This window comes from Prorops nasuta, unplaced genomic scaffold (genome assembly GCF_024137725.1).
Source record: "Prorops nasuta isolate Cenicafe-Biocafe unplaced genomic scaffold, Cenicafe_Pnas_1.2 PNAS00015, whole genome shotgun sequence".
Classification (NCBI taxonomy): Eukaryota; Metazoa; Arthropoda; class Insecta; order Hymenoptera; family Bethylidae; genus Prorops; species Prorops nasuta.
The window spans coordinates 4,410,626-4,428,662 of NW_027116812.1; the positions used below are offsets into that span (position 1 = coordinate 4,410,626).

At 35.6% G+C, this 18,037-nt stretch overlaps 2 protein-coding genes across 5 annotated transcripts; one reads left to right on the top strand and one right to left on the bottom strand.

Annotated features, from left to right (window-relative positions):
• Positions 1-112: 112 nt before the first annotated feature.
• Positions 113-4,282, bottom strand: Syx13 (syntaxin 13). Of its 3 annotated transcripts, none has more exons than XM_066736738.1 (6): positions 3,983-4,282; positions 2,528-2,731; positions 2,270-2,435; positions 2,050-2,180; positions 1,787-1,920; positions 113-1,697 (listed from the first exon to the last, which is right to left on the bottom strand). In XM_066736738.1, the coding sequence occupies exons 2-6, from the start codon at positions 2,728-2,730 to the stop codon at positions 1,522-1,524; spliced, it is 810 nt and encodes a 269-aa protein (XP_066592835.1). In that variant the 5' UTR covers position 2,731; positions 3,983-4,282; the 3' UTR covers positions 113-1,521. The 3 variants fall into 3 exon arrangements, with proteins under 3 accessions (XP_066592835.1, XP_066592834.1, XP_066592836.1); XM_066736737.1 differs by lacking the exon at positions 3,983-4,282 and adding an exon at positions 3,172-3,484; XM_066736739.1 differs by lacking the exon at positions 3,983-4,282 and having other exon boundaries at positions 2,528-2,748.
• NAT1 (N-acetyltransferase 1) lies at positions 3,938-17,986 on the top strand. Of its 2 annotated transcripts, XM_066736724.1 has the most exons (8): positions 3,938-4,050; positions 11,538-11,649; positions 11,815-12,031; positions 12,542-13,496; positions 13,577-13,711; positions 13,782-14,671; positions 14,766-15,065; positions 15,186-17,986. In XM_066736724.1, exons 4-8 carry the CDS (start codon positions 12,581-12,583, stop codon positions 15,261-15,263), a joined length of 2,319 nt encoding a protein of 772 aa, XP_066592821.1. In that variant the 5' UTR covers positions 3,938-4,050; positions 11,538-11,649; positions 11,815-12,031; positions 12,542-12,580; the 3' UTR covers positions 15,264-17,986. The 2 variants fall into 2 exon arrangements, with proteins under 2 accessions (XP_066592821.1, XP_066592822.1); XM_066736725.1 differs by lacking the exons at positions 3,938-4,050; positions 11,538-11,649 and having other exon boundaries at positions 11,789-12,031.
• Positions 17,987-18,037: the final 51 nt, after the last annotated feature.

Below are 18,037 nucleotides of genomic sequence, written 5' to 3' on the forward strand. Positions count from 1 at the left end.
TTAATAATTTTTTAAGAATGAAACAAATATTTGTTTAAAAATAAAAATTAAAATTATAGGTAAAAAGTTAAGTAAATGTTTTTTTTTTCAGAATTCTTGTGGTTGTTTTTATTTAGAATGTTTGTTGAACGTTAGTGTAGGTTTCATTAATAGTTAATGTATATACAATAATTAAATCCTTATCAGAGTAAAAACATTAACTTTATACTTTCGGAATGCCTAATATAGCTAATTAATTATGAAGTCAATTTTCAGAAAATGGCTGTCTCAATCAGGTACAGTTTATTTTTCACATAAAATATAAAATATTAAGTTCGGTATAAAATATCAATTGAAATATTTGACTAAAGTCAAACTCAATGCTACTATCTTACGAGAAATCTTAAACAAGTTATTTCTCTTTATAACAGATTGCATAATTTTTTTATCAAGGACAGGATAAAAGTAATAAAACATTTAGCTTTAGATTGGTAAAATAATGCAAGTCTATGTAACAACCTTTTATTCTGATTATTTTTTAGCACTTCATTGGCTAAATATTTTCATAAAAGCAAATTGTGTAATATAAATGAAGTATATGTGAATCAATGTTATCGGGTTTATAAAATTGTTTATCCTCGTTAATCGTCATTATCGTAGATGGTAAAAGCAAAAATGACAGAATTAAAGATATAAATAATGTAAACAAAGTACTAATATTTGTATATTATACGTATGCTGTAACAGATCAGAGCTTACAATAAATACGCTTATTAGTTGTTTAAAAAAGGTGAGACTGAAGTAATATTAATATTTGAAAGAGATGTTGGAACGATTAAACAGGTTCGGCTGTCACATTAGAACTAAATTTAATATACATATCAACTATCATTTTATATACCTTAAATATAAATATGCATTCAATTATTTTGATATTATGCGTATTTAGATACCGATTATATCAAAAGCAGTTTGGCGCACAGAAACTGTGAGCTCGGAGTCTTTCAAATTTGATCTACAATAAGCGATAAATAAATTTGTTATCTTAACAATTGGTAGAAGCTATAAAATCGTCAATTAAAAGAACAAGAGTAACAATTAGCAGTAACGCTCTTACTCAATACTTCAAACTCACAGCACCAACAATTCAAGAAGTCACAGCAAGTGATGCTATCTTAATTCGAACTTAATAAAATTATACTATTAAATTTATACTGATTACAATTAAAATTATAAAAAAAGAACATTCTATCAGCTTAAAAATGAAAGGACATTTGGGAAGCTGTTATAGAGATTCATTTTACAAATGTTATAACCGTCATTTAGGGCTCTCAATACTTCACGTTTATTGCATAGAATGGTTCATACTTTAAACCCATAAAACCGTTCATAGCAAGTATCAAATGTAATTAGCTTGTTTCTACAAAAAATAAGTAAAATTACAACCACAGCTATATTATAAATACGAATGGAAAATTTTAATTAAAAAAGATTGAGACAACCCTCTTCCGGCCATTTGCAAAGCCATAATCTTCATTACCGCTAACTTAATTTAGTGACTAGAATGACAACCAATACTATGACAACTATAATCGCGAGTAACAATAAAATAAATATTTTTCGACGAAACTTGCTTTGGTAATTACTTCCCTTAATCAGTTCTTGTGCACCCATTTCAACATTACCTTGAACATTCTCTATTTGATTTTCAATTGAATCTGAAAATAATAAATAGGTATATATGCAAATAAAACGTGCATCTCAAGTAATTGCTTTTCATTTACTGATTCAACTAGTCCTAACTTACTGATATTGTCACCCTGCTGATAAACTAATGTAGCAAGGTCCCGCATAATTTGATTTACATCCAAAATATCTCCTTCAATTTGTCTTATTCTGTCCTCTCTTTCTATAAATAGTCCATGTTGAAATTCAAGAGTCCTGTTAAAGACATATAATTATATTTAAAATTTTGTAACCATTTCATTAATATATCAGATACTTAGGTTAACACAAGTATAAATGATTATTTATAAAACTTACAAAAATAAATATTTTTATATTTATTACCTCTGGGTTCCCCTATGTTCATCTTCATGAACCTGAAGTAGTCGTTGGTGCTCTGCCTCATCACTGTCATCAGGCAAGTTATCTGAACTTGTTGTAATTAAACGATACCTTTTTGACTTTTCAGCTATAGACTAAATAAGATTAAATTTTTTATTGTCTCACAAACCTCCTTGTCTTCAAACATAAGACTTTTTGTATTTTCTTAAAAATCTTTACATACCTTTTGCATATCTGAATATCTTTGTAAAGCATCTTTAAAATCAGTTGTCAATTTTTCTATCTGAAGTTTTTGTTGCTTGTCACCCTTTCTCATGAGCACTGTCAGCCTAGCTATGTCCTTACTTGTTTGTGTTACAACTTGATTTGTGCTTAATTGAGTTACACTTCTATAAAGCACAGAAATAATTGATAATACAATAGTCAGTTATATGGCTGAGGATAAACAAATTAAATTTATCAGAGTGGGTGCAGTACTTACATCACATCTCTAAGACCTTGACTATCTTTGCTAGTGCCGATCCTTGCATATGATTTTTCCAAAGTCCTCCAACTTGCATTAATCGTATAAATGTTAGTGGTGATATTTTCACTGAGACTATAAAGTTCAGTAGGGCTAAATCCAACATCAGGTACATCTGTCCGCTGATCAGTGGACCCGTAAGTTTGAGAGCTGTGAGCCATTCTGTGAATAAAATGAATTTTCAATATCAATCATTAACATAGCAAGAAATGTTACATTGTTAGACTTAAGAATTTTAAGGATAGAATAAAAATAAAATAAGTCAATTGCTCCTAGACAAATATTGGACAAAATGTAATTGCAATTACAATTACAAAAAATTTTTAATTACTGTAACTGAAACATGAAAAAACAAAATTAAAATTATATATCATTTTAAAGTAACTGTACATTTAAAGTACATATACATTATATATGATTATAATTTTGCTTTTGTAATTTCGAATTACAATAATTAAAAAATTCTTTTAATTGTAACTGAAATTACATTTTACCCAACACTAATTTGGATCAGATTCGTTTATACGGACTAGGGTTAGAATAAAAGACATTTAAATTTACAAAGAAATAATAACAATTAATAATAAAATCATCTAACAAACCTGAAACGTTATGCCACTATTGCTATTAATGCCTAACTACAAATTATCTTCTAGATTCACATTTAAAAAATCTGCGAATTGTTCTCCTTTTACGAATCGAACTTTGGAAAATGACAGTTTGCCAGTTTCCTTAAAACGATCTAAAACACCGTCTCTCTATATGACAATAGTCCCTTTGTATCCTTATCCGTGTACTTTAAAATATGCCTAGTTTACCGTCAGTCTGTTCTTTCTTATATTCATATTTTTCCCTAATACTTCCTATAAAACGACGCATAAGTTTTTACCATCTATCGCAGATAAAAAAAAACTCAATTGAACAAGAATTAAAAACAATTGTTATGTTTCTTATTAAATAGGCCTACAATTAGGTATTTTAATACAGCTCTGATGAGAGAATGTCTAGATTACCGTCAAATCACCACCAAGCTCAAGCGAATATTTAATAAAACCTAAGATTTTAATGAGTCCATCCAAAATTTTACAAAAAACCGAAGGAAAATTGAAGAAGAATCAATGAAAGATTATCATGTAATAGTTAATGTAAATATTTTTGATACAGAAAGTAAGATTTTTTAGAGACAGGTAATAGAAGTGGATGTGTCTAAGTTCCCGTTGTATGTATCATCACCAACAATGTCAAATTATGTTGCTAATTTAGGTAACGAAAATAATAAGAGGGGATATGGGATAAAGGGTAGCGTGGCAAAATTGAAGAAATAATTTTTGGTGGAGTCAGGTAGTGCAATAAAAGGTTGAGGCTCCGTAGGATGTAAGGTCAATCGAATAACGGACGCTGAGTTGACAATACCTACGCTACGGAAGTCCCCGAGTACGACCGACAGATTGCGAAAGCTTCAGAAACAACAACCGTCGCCCGTAAGTAATTCATATTGTGTTTTCTCCTGTTTTTAATCGGTAAATATGTGTTTTGAAAGTGGCGTGGGGCTCTCAGTGTTATATTAGATACTTGGTTACCAATCGGCGTAGAATATTTTTGGCCAAATTGTTCTGGAATTGGCTAGAAGCACATGGAATTTTCAGGAGGGTCGCCTCAGTCGCGAAGCTTGTTGGCTGATTCGCTTGCCTAGATTGTTTGCCTGCTTCCTTACACGTATACGTCGTTCCGTAAGCCGTATACTCGGATTAACTTGGCTTCACTTTGCTTTTCTTCTCATTTCTCTCATTCTTTTCGATTTCCTCTTGTCTGTCTTTGCTTTTTTCTCCTCTTTCTCTGCTTTCCACTCCTTTCCTCTCCCCCAATGCGTCGCGTCATTAAAACTCCAAAGCATCCTCCTTTTCCACGCCTTTATCCTATCTGAACTTTGTTACTTTTGCTTCAATTTCCATAGACTGCTCTAATTTTCCTTCTATCGAAACTATTTATTAAGCTATGGCAACAAAAGCTAAAAGGAAAAAGAGGGGGTAGAAACAGAGAAAGGAGAAATTTCATGCGAGACCACGAAATGTACACGCGTCCAGTGATTTTTTTCTTCTCATCAATATCCTGCTTTTCATAAGGTTACACTACATTTTGTTTTCATTTATCGATTTTCAAATCAGTTTCAATCCTTGTCGTAGCAATTATTTTTATCCAAATATAGATTGACGAATTCACTAAGATTCCCCTCCCTTTCTGCCTCATAGTTCTCGACGTTTTAATCTTGGAATTTAATTCTTGGAAGCGTCTTCCACGCTCGAGACTGGTATTTATTTTCGTATTAGTAATCTGGACGCATGTACTTTCGTTGGTTTTAGGCGAGAAGAGTTACTTTTGCGCTCTCGTGTCTCTCCTAATTATTGTTGTTGTGAACAAAGTAATTGATATTTCAAAAGCTGATAATTTTTCCTCGTACTGAGCGTTGTTTGAACTTATTTCAGAAAAATCTGCATTTCTCTGCCCTCTCCCCCTTTCTCTCACTCGCTCTACAGAAAAAAAAGTCGATTGATTTATGCTGGTCATTCAAATGTCAAGGATGTATTTCTCACGTGTGGTAATTTTTAATTGTCAACAAAGCATTCTTAGGAATGTATGAGACGGCATATGAAGACAAAACTTTGACTGACTCGCTTTAAATCCATCGATTAACATTCGTGTGTGTCATAAACGCACGCTAATCGTTTCGCTTGAACAAAAAAGGTCAATCAGCCGTGCGCCTATAACATAGTCTACTCTCTTATCTGCCAATGACGTGTTGCTTAAAATCGTCGTCTTTTTTTCAATCTCCTCAGATCTCCCTTACGAGCACAAGCACAAACGAGCTCGTCTGCAATCGCAGCGGTATTCCGTTGAGTTTTGCGTAAGTTACAAGTATCGCAACGTGATATTAAGGATAAAAATGTGAGAAATTGCAAGTTTACGCTTGACGCAGACGGGTTTTCATATGAGACTGTATAGAGAGAGAGAGAGAGAGAGAATGAAGGCTTTATCTGGCGTGACGCTTTATGACGTTTTCATCGAAGCGAAACTCCGTGGAGGTGAACGTGTTGTGTACGGTGCGCGAATTTCTTACAAAGAGGCTACATCCTAATTATATTTATTCGCGCGACCTCGGCAATTGAAGTGATGCGAGACAAATAAATTATGTTACATTATGAAAAATAATTTCTCTAGAATTTTCTAAGTTTCTTACAATCGAGGACAAAAGATTTCCATTGGATCAATCTTACAACGTAGGATGCATTTCTTAATACACGCATGACTGAAAGTTGACTTTTTAATCGTGTATGCTGTTACGTTTATATTAATTCATTCAGGGACCTCGGTAATTGACGTGAAGCGTTACAAATAAATAATGAGCCGTTATGAAAAATAATGTCTCTGGAATCTTTTAAATTCTTTCTTCGAATCGAAGACAAAAGATTTCTATTCGATCGCTATTATAACGTAGGATGCATATGGATTTGCGAAACGTTGCACGTTTTATTCTATAATGTATACACGGTGAGCAAATGGGTTTGGCCTTCGCTCGGTAGTTCTCCTGCCTGCTAAATCTAATTTTGTATTTGGAAAAATTCAATGAACTTGGGAAGACGTCGGAGGATTACCTCGTTTCGTTGCCAATGAGACAAATCGCCAAGTTTTTAATGCGATATCGTGCGAGTGTCTTTAACACAGAAATCTTTAGAGTTTATTACTATTATTATTATTATCACGATGTTTATCCTTGCCTACAAATAGCGTCACTCAGCCATGTGACAATCCTACGCTGACGAGTTTACCGAGCCACGTCGTCTCTCTCTCTCCCTCCCTCTCTGTCTTTCACACACAAACACCAAATCTCTTTTCTTCTCTCTCACTCTCTCTCTCTCTCTCTCTCAGTTTCTTAACCTTGGTAAAATCAAAACTTTGACTTACGCTTATCGTATACTATGAATAGATGTGCGAAGAAGCTACACTCTGTGCGATCCACTTGCACTCTGGTTTCCTCCTAACAACAATAAACAACAAATGTTGACGTTTGAATCTTCAACCAATCTTGCAAATTCAATTTTCTCGAACTCGTGAAGCTTCCTTTGCAAACTGTGCTTCGGTGGATATAATTTCTTGGAAAAAATTCTCCATTCATAATAGTGAAATTGTTATTCTAAGAACCGAAGTATGTTCCTGCAGTTTCTCGTGAATTTTCTATACGAAAGGTTTCACGGAAAAGGTCGACCAGTTAGTTGCAAAGCGTGGGCATCGCGATTGTCATACATTAGTGACGACGAAACAAATGTTAAATAATTTTGAAAACGAGCCACGGTCAACTCGCTATGTCTTTTGTCTCTTGCACCGATATTCGCTCGTTTGATACCTGCAAATTATTAATCTCTTTCAGCGATCTTGCGAAAACGTAAGAAAACACTTATCAATTCCTTGTTTCGTTTGGCAAGGTTGTTCAGTTTTATTCGTAATTGCGGAGTGTGGCATCGCGATCGTCACGCATCAGTGACGTGTCATGTAGAAAGGTGGGAGGGAGGGGGGAGGTCGTGCATGTGTTTGAAAGAGAGACGCGGACAATAATCACTCAGCCAGGGTAGTCCGAGCATAGGGGGACAAACACACACATACACGAAGCTTGTCCATCGTCGACTCGGAGACAGCTCGCGTTATCTTTCTTGTTTCTTACACCGATCCGTATTTCCCCTCGTTCACTATCTCAACGTTCGTATTACTCATCTTACACTAATACACCAGAAAACTCTTATCAAATGCTTTTGAATTTCACGCTTTACTTAATTCCTGCTTAGCTTTGTTTAAACCAATTATTAACAATAAACAAATTAATGCACGAAAAAGAACGTTTTCATTTATAAAGAGTTGAAGATAATCGCCAGAAAATGTTGTAAGCTCAATTAGGAAGCTTTATTTTCAAATGAAGAGACAATATTTTCTGGAGACTTAAATACTTTCGTAGAAGTGATCCTACGATGGATTGAGTTTCAAGAATAAAGAAAATATTCAATGCATACATTTGTCGAGGAATTGAAAACGATTGAAAAAAAAATCGTAAAATCAAGCAGAAACATTGTTTCTTAGAAAAAGAGAAACATTTTTCATTGGCTCTAATTCTTTACAAGAAATAATTTTATAACGGCTGGATTTCTAAAAATGACGAAAAAGTATAGTGCATAAACTTGCTAAAAAATTAAAAACGATTAAAAAAAATCGTAAGCTTAACAAGAAAGGTTTGTTTTCAGAACAAAAAGTCAAAAGCTTCATTGAGTGCAATTCTTAAAATTTGTTGTATATAAAAATTGTAGGGATTATAGAAAGAGCGGCTTGTTATTTTCGGAGAAGTGATTCTGTCATGGGCGAGATTTCAAGAATCTCTCGTTTTCTTCTTGAAATGCCTCTTGGCCGCTTTTGTTTGAGCTCTTGCTTGCGCGTTCCATTCTGCCTGTTTCTTATTCTCTGGACGCCTGTGGCCTGCAGTCGACTCGACGTATAAAAAGAGATAGAGATAGAGGGGGGAAGGGTGGGGAGACACGTGGATTGGGTTCGTTGAATGCATTTACGTTCAACGACACGTGGCAGATTGGATTCCTCTGCTCAGCTCATTTGAAACTTTTGGACAAAGTAGAAAAAGCTTATCTAATCTGTAGCAGTACGATTGATATGCGATTTTGGTAGTCTTAAGAAAATTCCTAGATGAAGTTGTGCGAAAGAAATGGTTAGCATTGGATGGAAAAATAGAAGGGTTTAAAACGTGTAATAATTTTGTTGAGGGTAATCTAGAAGAGAACCACCGAGAGAGAGAGAGAGAGAGAGAGAGAGAGAGAGAGAGAGAATGTGTGTGCGCGGGCGCATAGAGGGTAGAAAAAGTGGGGAGAGGACGAACTCTTACTCCCTCTATCTTTTTCTCTCTCTTTTGGTGCTCCTGTACTCAGAAGAGAAGCTACGAGTCGAACGACCTCCAGCGGGCGAACGTTCACACAACCGAGCCGAGATCCGTCGAGGTGGGACGATGTAGGTTCGTTGACCGTCTGACCATGAGCCGCGCCCCACATACATACTACGTCCCTCAAACTCTCCTCCTTTTTTCTTATTTAAAACCCTTTCACACTTCCCTTCTCACTGTAATTTTTCTCCTTGTGCCCATTTAATCCTTCATTCTCCACTAATCCTCTGAAACTCACACCTTTTTCTTGTATTTTACACCCTTTCCTCCATTACAACCTTTCCACTGTAATTTTTGTCGTCCTGCACATTTTATCCTTGATTCTCCCAAGCCCTCTGGAATTCACCTCCTTTTTTATTTAATTTGTTTACTTCATTCCTACATTCTACACATCCCTTCTTCCCATTTTAGTTTTGGATATACAGGATTGTCCATCAGCCGTCTAAAACTCACCTCTGTTTCTTTTATTTAGCACTTTTCCTTTATTCTTGCCTTTCACACATCCCTTCTTTGCTCTGCTAATTTTATTTTTATACCCATTTTACTCTTGATTTTCCACCAGCCCTCTAATCTTCTTTCCCTTGCTCCACTTCGTGCTTTACCCCCTCCAGCTGGAACTTTCCACTCGCCCTGCGCCATTGGAGTCCATCTTCCAGCCAAATCTCAAGATCAAAGACAGCGTTTCCCAGGGAACGTCCTCGTCCTTCTCGTCATTCTCGTCATTCTCGTAGTTATCACTATTTTTCACGCTACATCATTGCCCTCCTACGTCACAATTTTCAACCAATAGAGGGAACAGCGGTTGGATATTCTCCATGGTAATTCACCAAATTATTTTTTAATTTTGTACTTTCATTTTTTTTAAACCAGTTTTATCATTCTACTCTTTTTTTCAGGTTCGTATTGATCGGTTCATCCCCATTGGCGAAAATTTCTTGACCAACGAAGATAAACAATTGTCAGTGAGCTTCTTTTTCACTGTGGAAGGTTTTTTCTTCCAACACCTGCATATTGGTATCGCATTCCTGCATCGAGTTCGCCTTGCAAAGCTGATATGCATCGATTTTGCCAGTGAAGGCCTGCCACATTGATAGATATCCTCGCACTTGGCCGCCTTTGAATTCTGAATTTGATCAGTGGTGTGCTATACACGATTGCTGGTCCAATGTTTTATGCTGCTTTTCCTTGCATTCATTGTCAGCATTTTTCCATTAAATTTTTATTTATACTCTCTACAATTTCTACACTTTGAAAGAATAGAGACGAGTATACGGTTAAACTGAAGAAACCTATACGTATGTATTTTTCGTGAAATATGCAGACAATGAAAACAAACCTCAAGAATATCGAAAATCCTCGCACTTGGCCACATTCGAGTTCTGAATTTTATCAGTAGTGTGCTTTGCACGAATGCTGGTCGAACGTTTTTGGCTGCTTTTTGTTGCTTTTATTGTTTGCACTTTTCGTCAAATTTTTATTTATGCTTTCTACAATTGCTGCACTCAAAAAGAATAGAGATGAGTATACGGTTAAACTGAAGAAACCTATGTACGTGTGCAATTTTCATGGAACATGCAGGCAATGAAAACAAATCCGAAGAATGTCGAAAATCTTGTTACTTGGCCACATTCGAATTATAAATTGTATTAGTAGTCTACTACGCGACTGCTACTTCAACGTTTTGTGCTACTTTTTGTTGCTTACATAGTCTCAGTATTTTTCGTCAAATTTTTACCTGCTCTCTTCAAAATTTGTGCTCTTCAGAAGAATAGAAAAACGTGGACTAATGGAGCTAGAGGAGTATACGACTAAAACGAAGAAATCTATACACTTACATTTTGGAAACATGCAGGGAATGAAAACAAACCTTGAGAACGATGTCGAGTCACTCATGAATCAGCTGTTGTATTTTCGAGTACACGTCACTCTACTGTTTTTCTCGTACGAGCCAACGAAAGTAGATAGCCCTATGCTACAAAATAATTACTTAGTGATAAAGTATACTGAATTCTCCTTATATAAAAATTATATTACTCGACTTTTTATCCACTGTCGATATGGAGAGGCGTGTTTTTTTACTTTCTCGCTTTATTGATCGTTGATATTAAAGTAATAATGAAATTAGGTTAACTCGTCACGCAGACAATTTATTTGAAAGCCTGTTACAGCAAGGATAACTGAAAATAATCTAGTGCAAAGAAATCCAGCCAAAATAAGATTGAAATTCTAAGCATAATGGAGCTTGCTTCTATTGGGTCGAAAATACTATAAATATCTAGGTTAAGTTAGTATTAAGAGGAAAATCGTCAGCTTGCACGATTGCGTTTGAAGGTAACGCCTTCATAGAGTAGCAGAAATATTAGTCTTTGCAAGATTTAGCTTGTTTCTCTGAGAATCAAACTAATCCGGATGCAACGTAGAAATTATCGTGCCACTTAGTATTGAGAAAGTTTACATCGTGAATCAAGACTAGTCATACAAAATTGAAAGAGCAAACTGTAAAATTTGAAAGCTTCTAAGTTACTCTATAGTTTGTTTGTTCTGTAGGAGAAAACAGAGGTATAAAACTTGAAATTTTCGATGGTAAGCTTCCCTTAACGAAAGACTGCAGAAACAGAAAAGAAACTGAGAAATTTACAATACTTGTGTGATATAAGTCATCTTCTTTGATAAAAAGAGCTTGTGGTATGAAATTAGTGTGCAACTTCCAAGCTGAAATGCACTGAAACTCGTCTGATTGACTAATCGATAAACAAGTGCACTCGGTAATAATCATTAAGCGCAATGTACTTGTTAATACTAAGCTTAACTTAAGGTGGTTGTGTGCATTATTGATTCGATAGTTGTACGAGAATAGAACTGAAGGGAATGGGGGAGTGGGATTGGGAAACGGATGGAATATGGTGAATTAGAATTAAGAATATCATTATTGAAATATAAGATTGAATTTAATTACTAATGTAATGCTTTGAATTGTTTCAGCTTCCTAAAGGAAGATCTGTGTGCTGTGATTTATCGTTCAGGGGGCCAAAACACGCGCAACAACGGACAACCCCACAGGACCGGGGGGTGCTTCTCGTGTCTCGGGAGGAAGGTCAGGGCTTATATAAAAAGTTACCTTGACTTTAAGAATCAAATCAAATCATACGCAAGCTGCTTCTATCTATTTTTCTTTTTACATCATAAAGCAAACAAAACAATCCCGTGTGTTACATTCTCACTGTAGCACTGAAATTTTAAAAAATTCGATGCCTTCCAGGGACGATATTCGCTCCCTATCCACTGAGCAACGCTGGATCCCTCCTTCAACTGTTAGACGCGATGCACTCACCCCAGAAAGCAGAAATGATCTCATCTTTAGAAAGGTGCGGGGTATTCTTAACAAGCTCACACCGGAAAAGTTTACAAAGCTGAGCAACGACTTGCTCAATGTTGAGCTCAATTCCGATGTGATTCTCAAAGGTGTAATTTTCTTGGTAAGTTTCATCCTAATTTTCCTATTTTTTCTAATCTCAGTTTTTCTTTCAAGTGTAGCCTTTTAAAAAGGATGATTTACCTAACTTCATTACAAAGACATCCAACGCTTTGTTTAGAAATGAGAAAGACGCTTTTAATGGCACAATTGTTTACCACATATACATATTGCACAGAAGCAGAGTAAAATATTGATCCACCAGTTTATAGACTAAACCTAAGATATATCCTCTTTAAATCGAATCAAGTTAAAAGTAATTTGTTTATTTTAGCTTAACTGTAAATTTGCAATAGTTTAATTTTAAAGAAAATATGAGGTGGAGCTGTATCGCCGCATATGCGTGCGTATGCACAGAAAATATATGTATAGACTCGGGCAAAATATAGGGAAATGGGTCGAGCTGAGTAAAGCAGTCGTTCGATTGATCAGTAATGATGAATAGTGCTTGCTCGGTTGCAGCTCGTTCCACTTCATTTCCATTTTGGTATTAAATCTCTTCATTTGTTCGCAGATCTTTGAAAAAGCTCTTGATGAACCCAAGTACAGTTCTATGTACGCACAGTTGTGCAAGCGGTTGTCCGACGAAGCATCAAACTTTGAGCCTCAAAAATTGATCGTTGATAGTCAAAAAAGTCAAAGCACGTTTGATCGGCTTCTGCTTAACACGTGCAAGGACGAGTTTGAAAATCGTTCACGAGCAAATGAAGTATTTGAAAATCAAGATGGACCCCTCGGTCCAGAGGAGGAAGAACGTAGGCAGGTGGCCAAGCGTAAAATGCTCGGCAACATCAAGTTTATCGGAGAACTGGGCAAGCTGGGTATCGTTGCTGAAAACACCTTACATCGCTGCATCCTGCAATTGTTGGAAAAGAAAAAGAAAGGCAGATCCCGGGGGTACGCGCCGGAGGATATCGAATGCCTCTGTCAGATTATGCGTACCTGCGGTCGTATCCTTGACTCGGATAAGGGCCGCGGACTCATGGATCAATACTTCGACCGTATGAGCTTCTTGACAGAGAGCAGGGATCTCCCTTTACGCATCAAATTTATGCTGCGTGATGTTATTGAATTACGCCGCGATGGCTGGGTGCCGCGCAAGGCCACCAGTACCGAGGGTCCAATGCCCATCAATCTCATTCGCAATGACTTTGACGATTCTTCGAGAGGTGGAGGCTATCACAGACGAGAAGATCGTCTGGGAACCGACTTTTTGAGAAAGATGGGCCGTGCTGGTTTGGACATGGATATGGTTGGAAGTATTCCACTTACTTCTCCCTCATTTGGCATGCCGTCCCCCTTCAGTCCCAATGGATTTTCGTCTGGGGCTCCTGGGGTCGGCAATTATGGCCGCCACACTCAACGCAATCAATCCGGTTACGGTTATCAGAATCAAAACCGGCATCCAAACAATTTTCAAGGAAAACACAATCAGCAACAACATAATTCGCCACAGAGCTTCAATAATAGTAAGTGTATGCATAAAGAAGTTTCTTTTTCTTTAAGAAACCTTGTTTTGTTATTTGTTAACCAATCGTGGTGATTGCAGACAGCAATAAGGAACAGTTACGCTTCAATAAGAGCAAGATGTTGATTGGACATCCCGAAGAAGTATCCTTAAGGCCTTCGGCTAATTCGATGATGTTCAAGCAAAATATTAGTCCGCATTTACCGTTGAACAGTGGTGAGTATCGATCAGCAAGTCACTGTACATTGAAATTACGAATTGATTTTTTATACAAGAAAGTTTTTAGATTTGTTCTCTGGTCGAGCTTCCGACTTAAATCTCTTACGTACAGCTACGCTTAAGCCTAGCTCACCGTTGTTGCATAAAGAGACGGCGCCTGCAATTGTAATTAGACAGGCAAACTTGGATAAAAAGGAGAAAGGGAAGGACAGAAAGGATAAAGGACCTTCTCGTGAAGATATACTGAAAAAAGTTAACGCTCTTATGGACGATCTTGTTTCCCACAGTAATATTCAGGATGCTATAACGGCATTCAAAGATCTCAAGATACCAGAACGATTTTTACGTAACGCGGTTTCTACCTTGTATTCAAATACTTTGGATCGTGGAGATTCAGACCGCGAATTAGCTGCTAAGCTCGTGGCTGAGCTGAGAAAGGAAAATGTTGTTACACTGCAGCAGACTCAGGACGGATGGAAGGAATTGGTACAGAGTATTACGGAAAAGGAAAGTACCGTGCCTTGTGTAGCATCCCATGTTGCCTTTTTGACAGCCAGGGCTATCGTTGACAATTTAATACAGCTTACTGACCTAGCTGCGGTCACCGAAAATGGTCAGCATCATCCACTATTTTTGCTCGTTCTACAGCAACTTCATAAGTCACAGGGAAAAGCGAGACTCGCGCAAATTTTTAATGAGAGTAAAATTTATCTAATAAGCCAATTACCGGAAGCAGAGAAAACTAAAGAGCGTTTGGGCGAAATCTTGGAAGATCGGGAGTTAACCTTCCTATATCCGCTTCTCAGAATCCAAGGAGATATGTGGCGTCAATTAGAGTCCGATCCCACTCCTAATGCTCTATTCAGATGGATCAAGGATAAGCTGGATCCCTCGCATCAATCTGATCCTGCGTTTATCAACGCTTTGATCAACGTACTTCTCAAATACATCACTCAGGTCAGTTTAATAGAAATTTCTTGTTATAAGACTTATTTTGGTTACAAGTTGATTGCTTTTATTCTTGAATACAATTTTAATTTACTTGTTTTAGGAAACGACGCTGGCACCTGGCATCGTGAACACTTCGGACAAAGCATTGCTAGAGAAAGAGCGTGCATTGATACAAAAATATGCACGCATTCTTAGCCAATTTCTCCCAGACATAGACTCACAAGTTACGGCTCTTCACGCACTTCAAGTGTTTTGGTACTCACACGATTTTCCGAAAGGCGTGCTACTTCGATGGTTTTTAGCACTTTACAACTTCAATGTCATCGAAGAGGAAGCTTTCCTCAATTGGAGGGAAGATGTTACCGATGCTTACCCAGGAAAGGGCAAAGCTCTATTTGAGGTGAGCAATGGCAAACCTATCGCACAAATTCTCTCTCTAGCTCTCTCTTTCTTTCTCTTTCTTTTTCATTATCTATCTTTTATTTATTAATTTTATGAATTTTAAATTAACTCTCTCTAGGTAAACGGGTGGTTAACGTGGCTCGCTACAGCATCCGATGAAGAAGAAGAAGATGACGATGAAGACGACAAGAACTAAAAGGCGGAGGTCCTTGAAAAGGCCGAATTCTTCTGACTACCTATAATTTGGAATAGGGTTTTACTATCCATACAGCCGAGTCAAACGGCTTGGTTTTTCTAGTTAAGTTAAATCCATCCTGCACTACTACATATAAACAACATCTTGTGAGTCTGTCGTGACTTCGTGTAACAGAAAGAACTTAACAGTTGTGTCCAAAATGAACGGATTAGTCGATAGGCCTTCTAGTGGTGTGCGACAGACATCAGAAGCAAGAAGTTTTAGAATGTTTTTAGGTAATTGAATATTAATATGATTTATTATTATGGAATTGTGCCAGCAGGTTTCAAGATACACACACGCGCACCGTTGTCGATCAACGGTACGAAAAACAAACGAAACAATAACAAAAAAAAAGAAAAAGATAAAATAAATCTGGTGATTTGTGTTGTCCAAAGTTTTGTCTAGTATTGTGCATGTGCCACGTTTTGTAAGTCTTTTTGTCTGCGACGTAATCGAGTCGCTTGTTATCTCTGTGTATCAGCTTTTTACAATTATGAAGAATTATTATTATTATAATAATCATAATAATAATAATAATAATAATGACAATGGCGATCAAATAATACTCGTGATGAGTAACCTAAATTATTATTATTACTATTATTATTATTTTTATTATTAGCATAATGATTATTAATATTACTTCTATTATTATTATTATTATTATATTATATCTAATCAATAGCAGCAAATACATTATGTTTCTAATGAAAAAAACAAAGGAATAGAAAAAAGATTGCAAGCTGGACTGATTCAAGTAGTAGTTTAAAGTGTGTGATTATGTTTGATCGAATTTAGAAAAATCATGTGGATCATGAATATACACATACAATAAACACAAACCGAATATCCATTTTTCCGGGTGTGAGATTAATTCATACCAATTTGAAACTGTGGTTGAAGAGGAAATGTCTAAAGAGGGAAACTCTAATCTGCTTCAAGTCTAGCCCTTCTAAGCTTTTAAGGAATGAAATGTCTAATTGGAATCATCCTATTAGTCAACATATTGCTCCAATAGTGTCATTAAATTTGTAAGTTACAGCCTGGCCAATAGGATGTCGTGCATGAAAGAATGTTTAATTCCTAATAACTTTTTATTTAAAGGCTCAGGATAAATATTCTATAGGAGTGTTTTACTCCTTAGAGTTCCCTTTTTTATCTACGGGATTTGGGTTGGCATGAGTTAATCGCAAGTTCGGTAATTACACACCAACAAATCAATTGAACACTACTTACCTTGTGTATTTACTTGCTGCGCCACGATTCTTAAGAAGTAATAATCTAATTATCATTATTACAACCAGCAGCCAACATCACATCCACGTAACGTAATATAGTAAACATTAGTGACACGACTAAATCGTATATTAAATAAACATGCCTTGGTGTAATTTATTACAGATGGCTACCTGGTTGTTCTGTTGATGACCGACTACCACGAATCCTTTAATTTCCTCTATTTCTCTTTATCTCTCTCTCTCTCTCTCTCTTTCTCTTTCTCTTTATCTTTATCTTTATCTTTCTATTAGTATATTCTCCTATATAGTTACAAAGCCCAAGTATGAATCGCGAGCTTCAGCTTTCAAATCATTAAAGCAAAGAACCTTTTTAGTTCGTTTCGATATATATATATATATATATATATATATATATATATATGTCTGTGCAATATTGTGATTTTTTTTAATGAGAATTCATGAAAAAGTCAACTTCAATAATCATTTTTAATAATTATAATGATATTTTTTCGTTTTAATAATATCTCCTAAGCAGTGAACTTGAAACGAGAAAAATAGAAAAAGAAGCTTCATATAATACAATCAATCTGGATATAAACTTTGTTATTCGTAGCATTTTCTTCGAATATATAGATATATATTATTATGATTATTAGTACGATTATAATTATTATTGCAAGATTGATTTTATCACTGGACTGTGAAATGATAAAATGTCGTTTCGCTCTAATGGATAAAATAGTTAATAGTCGAAAATTGTTATCAATTAAAAATCCTTCGTGAATAGTGATAATCCGTTAGAGCGCAATTTTGCTTTGTCGGGTAAACATTTTTCCAAATTGTATTTTTTTTTTAATAAATAATTCTCGAATAGTACGGAATTTTGACTTTCTTCTCGAAATTCGATAAAGCGCTATTTTGATGTTTAGCGATATACTAATTTATAAAAATGTATTCTATAAAAGAAATAGAATAATTTAAAAGTACCTAGAAAGAAAGTGGCATTTTGGTTGGTAGAATGTGTATCCGACACAAAAATTGCTTACAATCAAATTTGTTTGATAGAAATTTTAAACAAGAGAGTTAGAAAAATAAAACTTGCAAAATCGACGTTATTATGCGTATAAAACGTGGAGGTTCAGTTAAATCATTTTCAGCATAATATAATTTATACGTGACATACATTTATAGTAACATTAGTGTAATATTTAATAGATATTTGTAGTATATGTTTGGTCTATTGCCACGTATTATAAGCTCAGACGTACATACACTCACCCACATATACACACATACAACCGACTAATCATATCTCTTAATTAATAACGCGTAAACACGTTCACGCATTGTTAAATTCATTAACAATGAACTGCGTTGTCCTTGTACACACGAATTTTGTTAATTTATTTTCACGTATTGATTATAAATTTAATTGAGTACATAGTTCATGTATGTCATCAGTATTATTTCTCGCATACAAATGACATTATATAA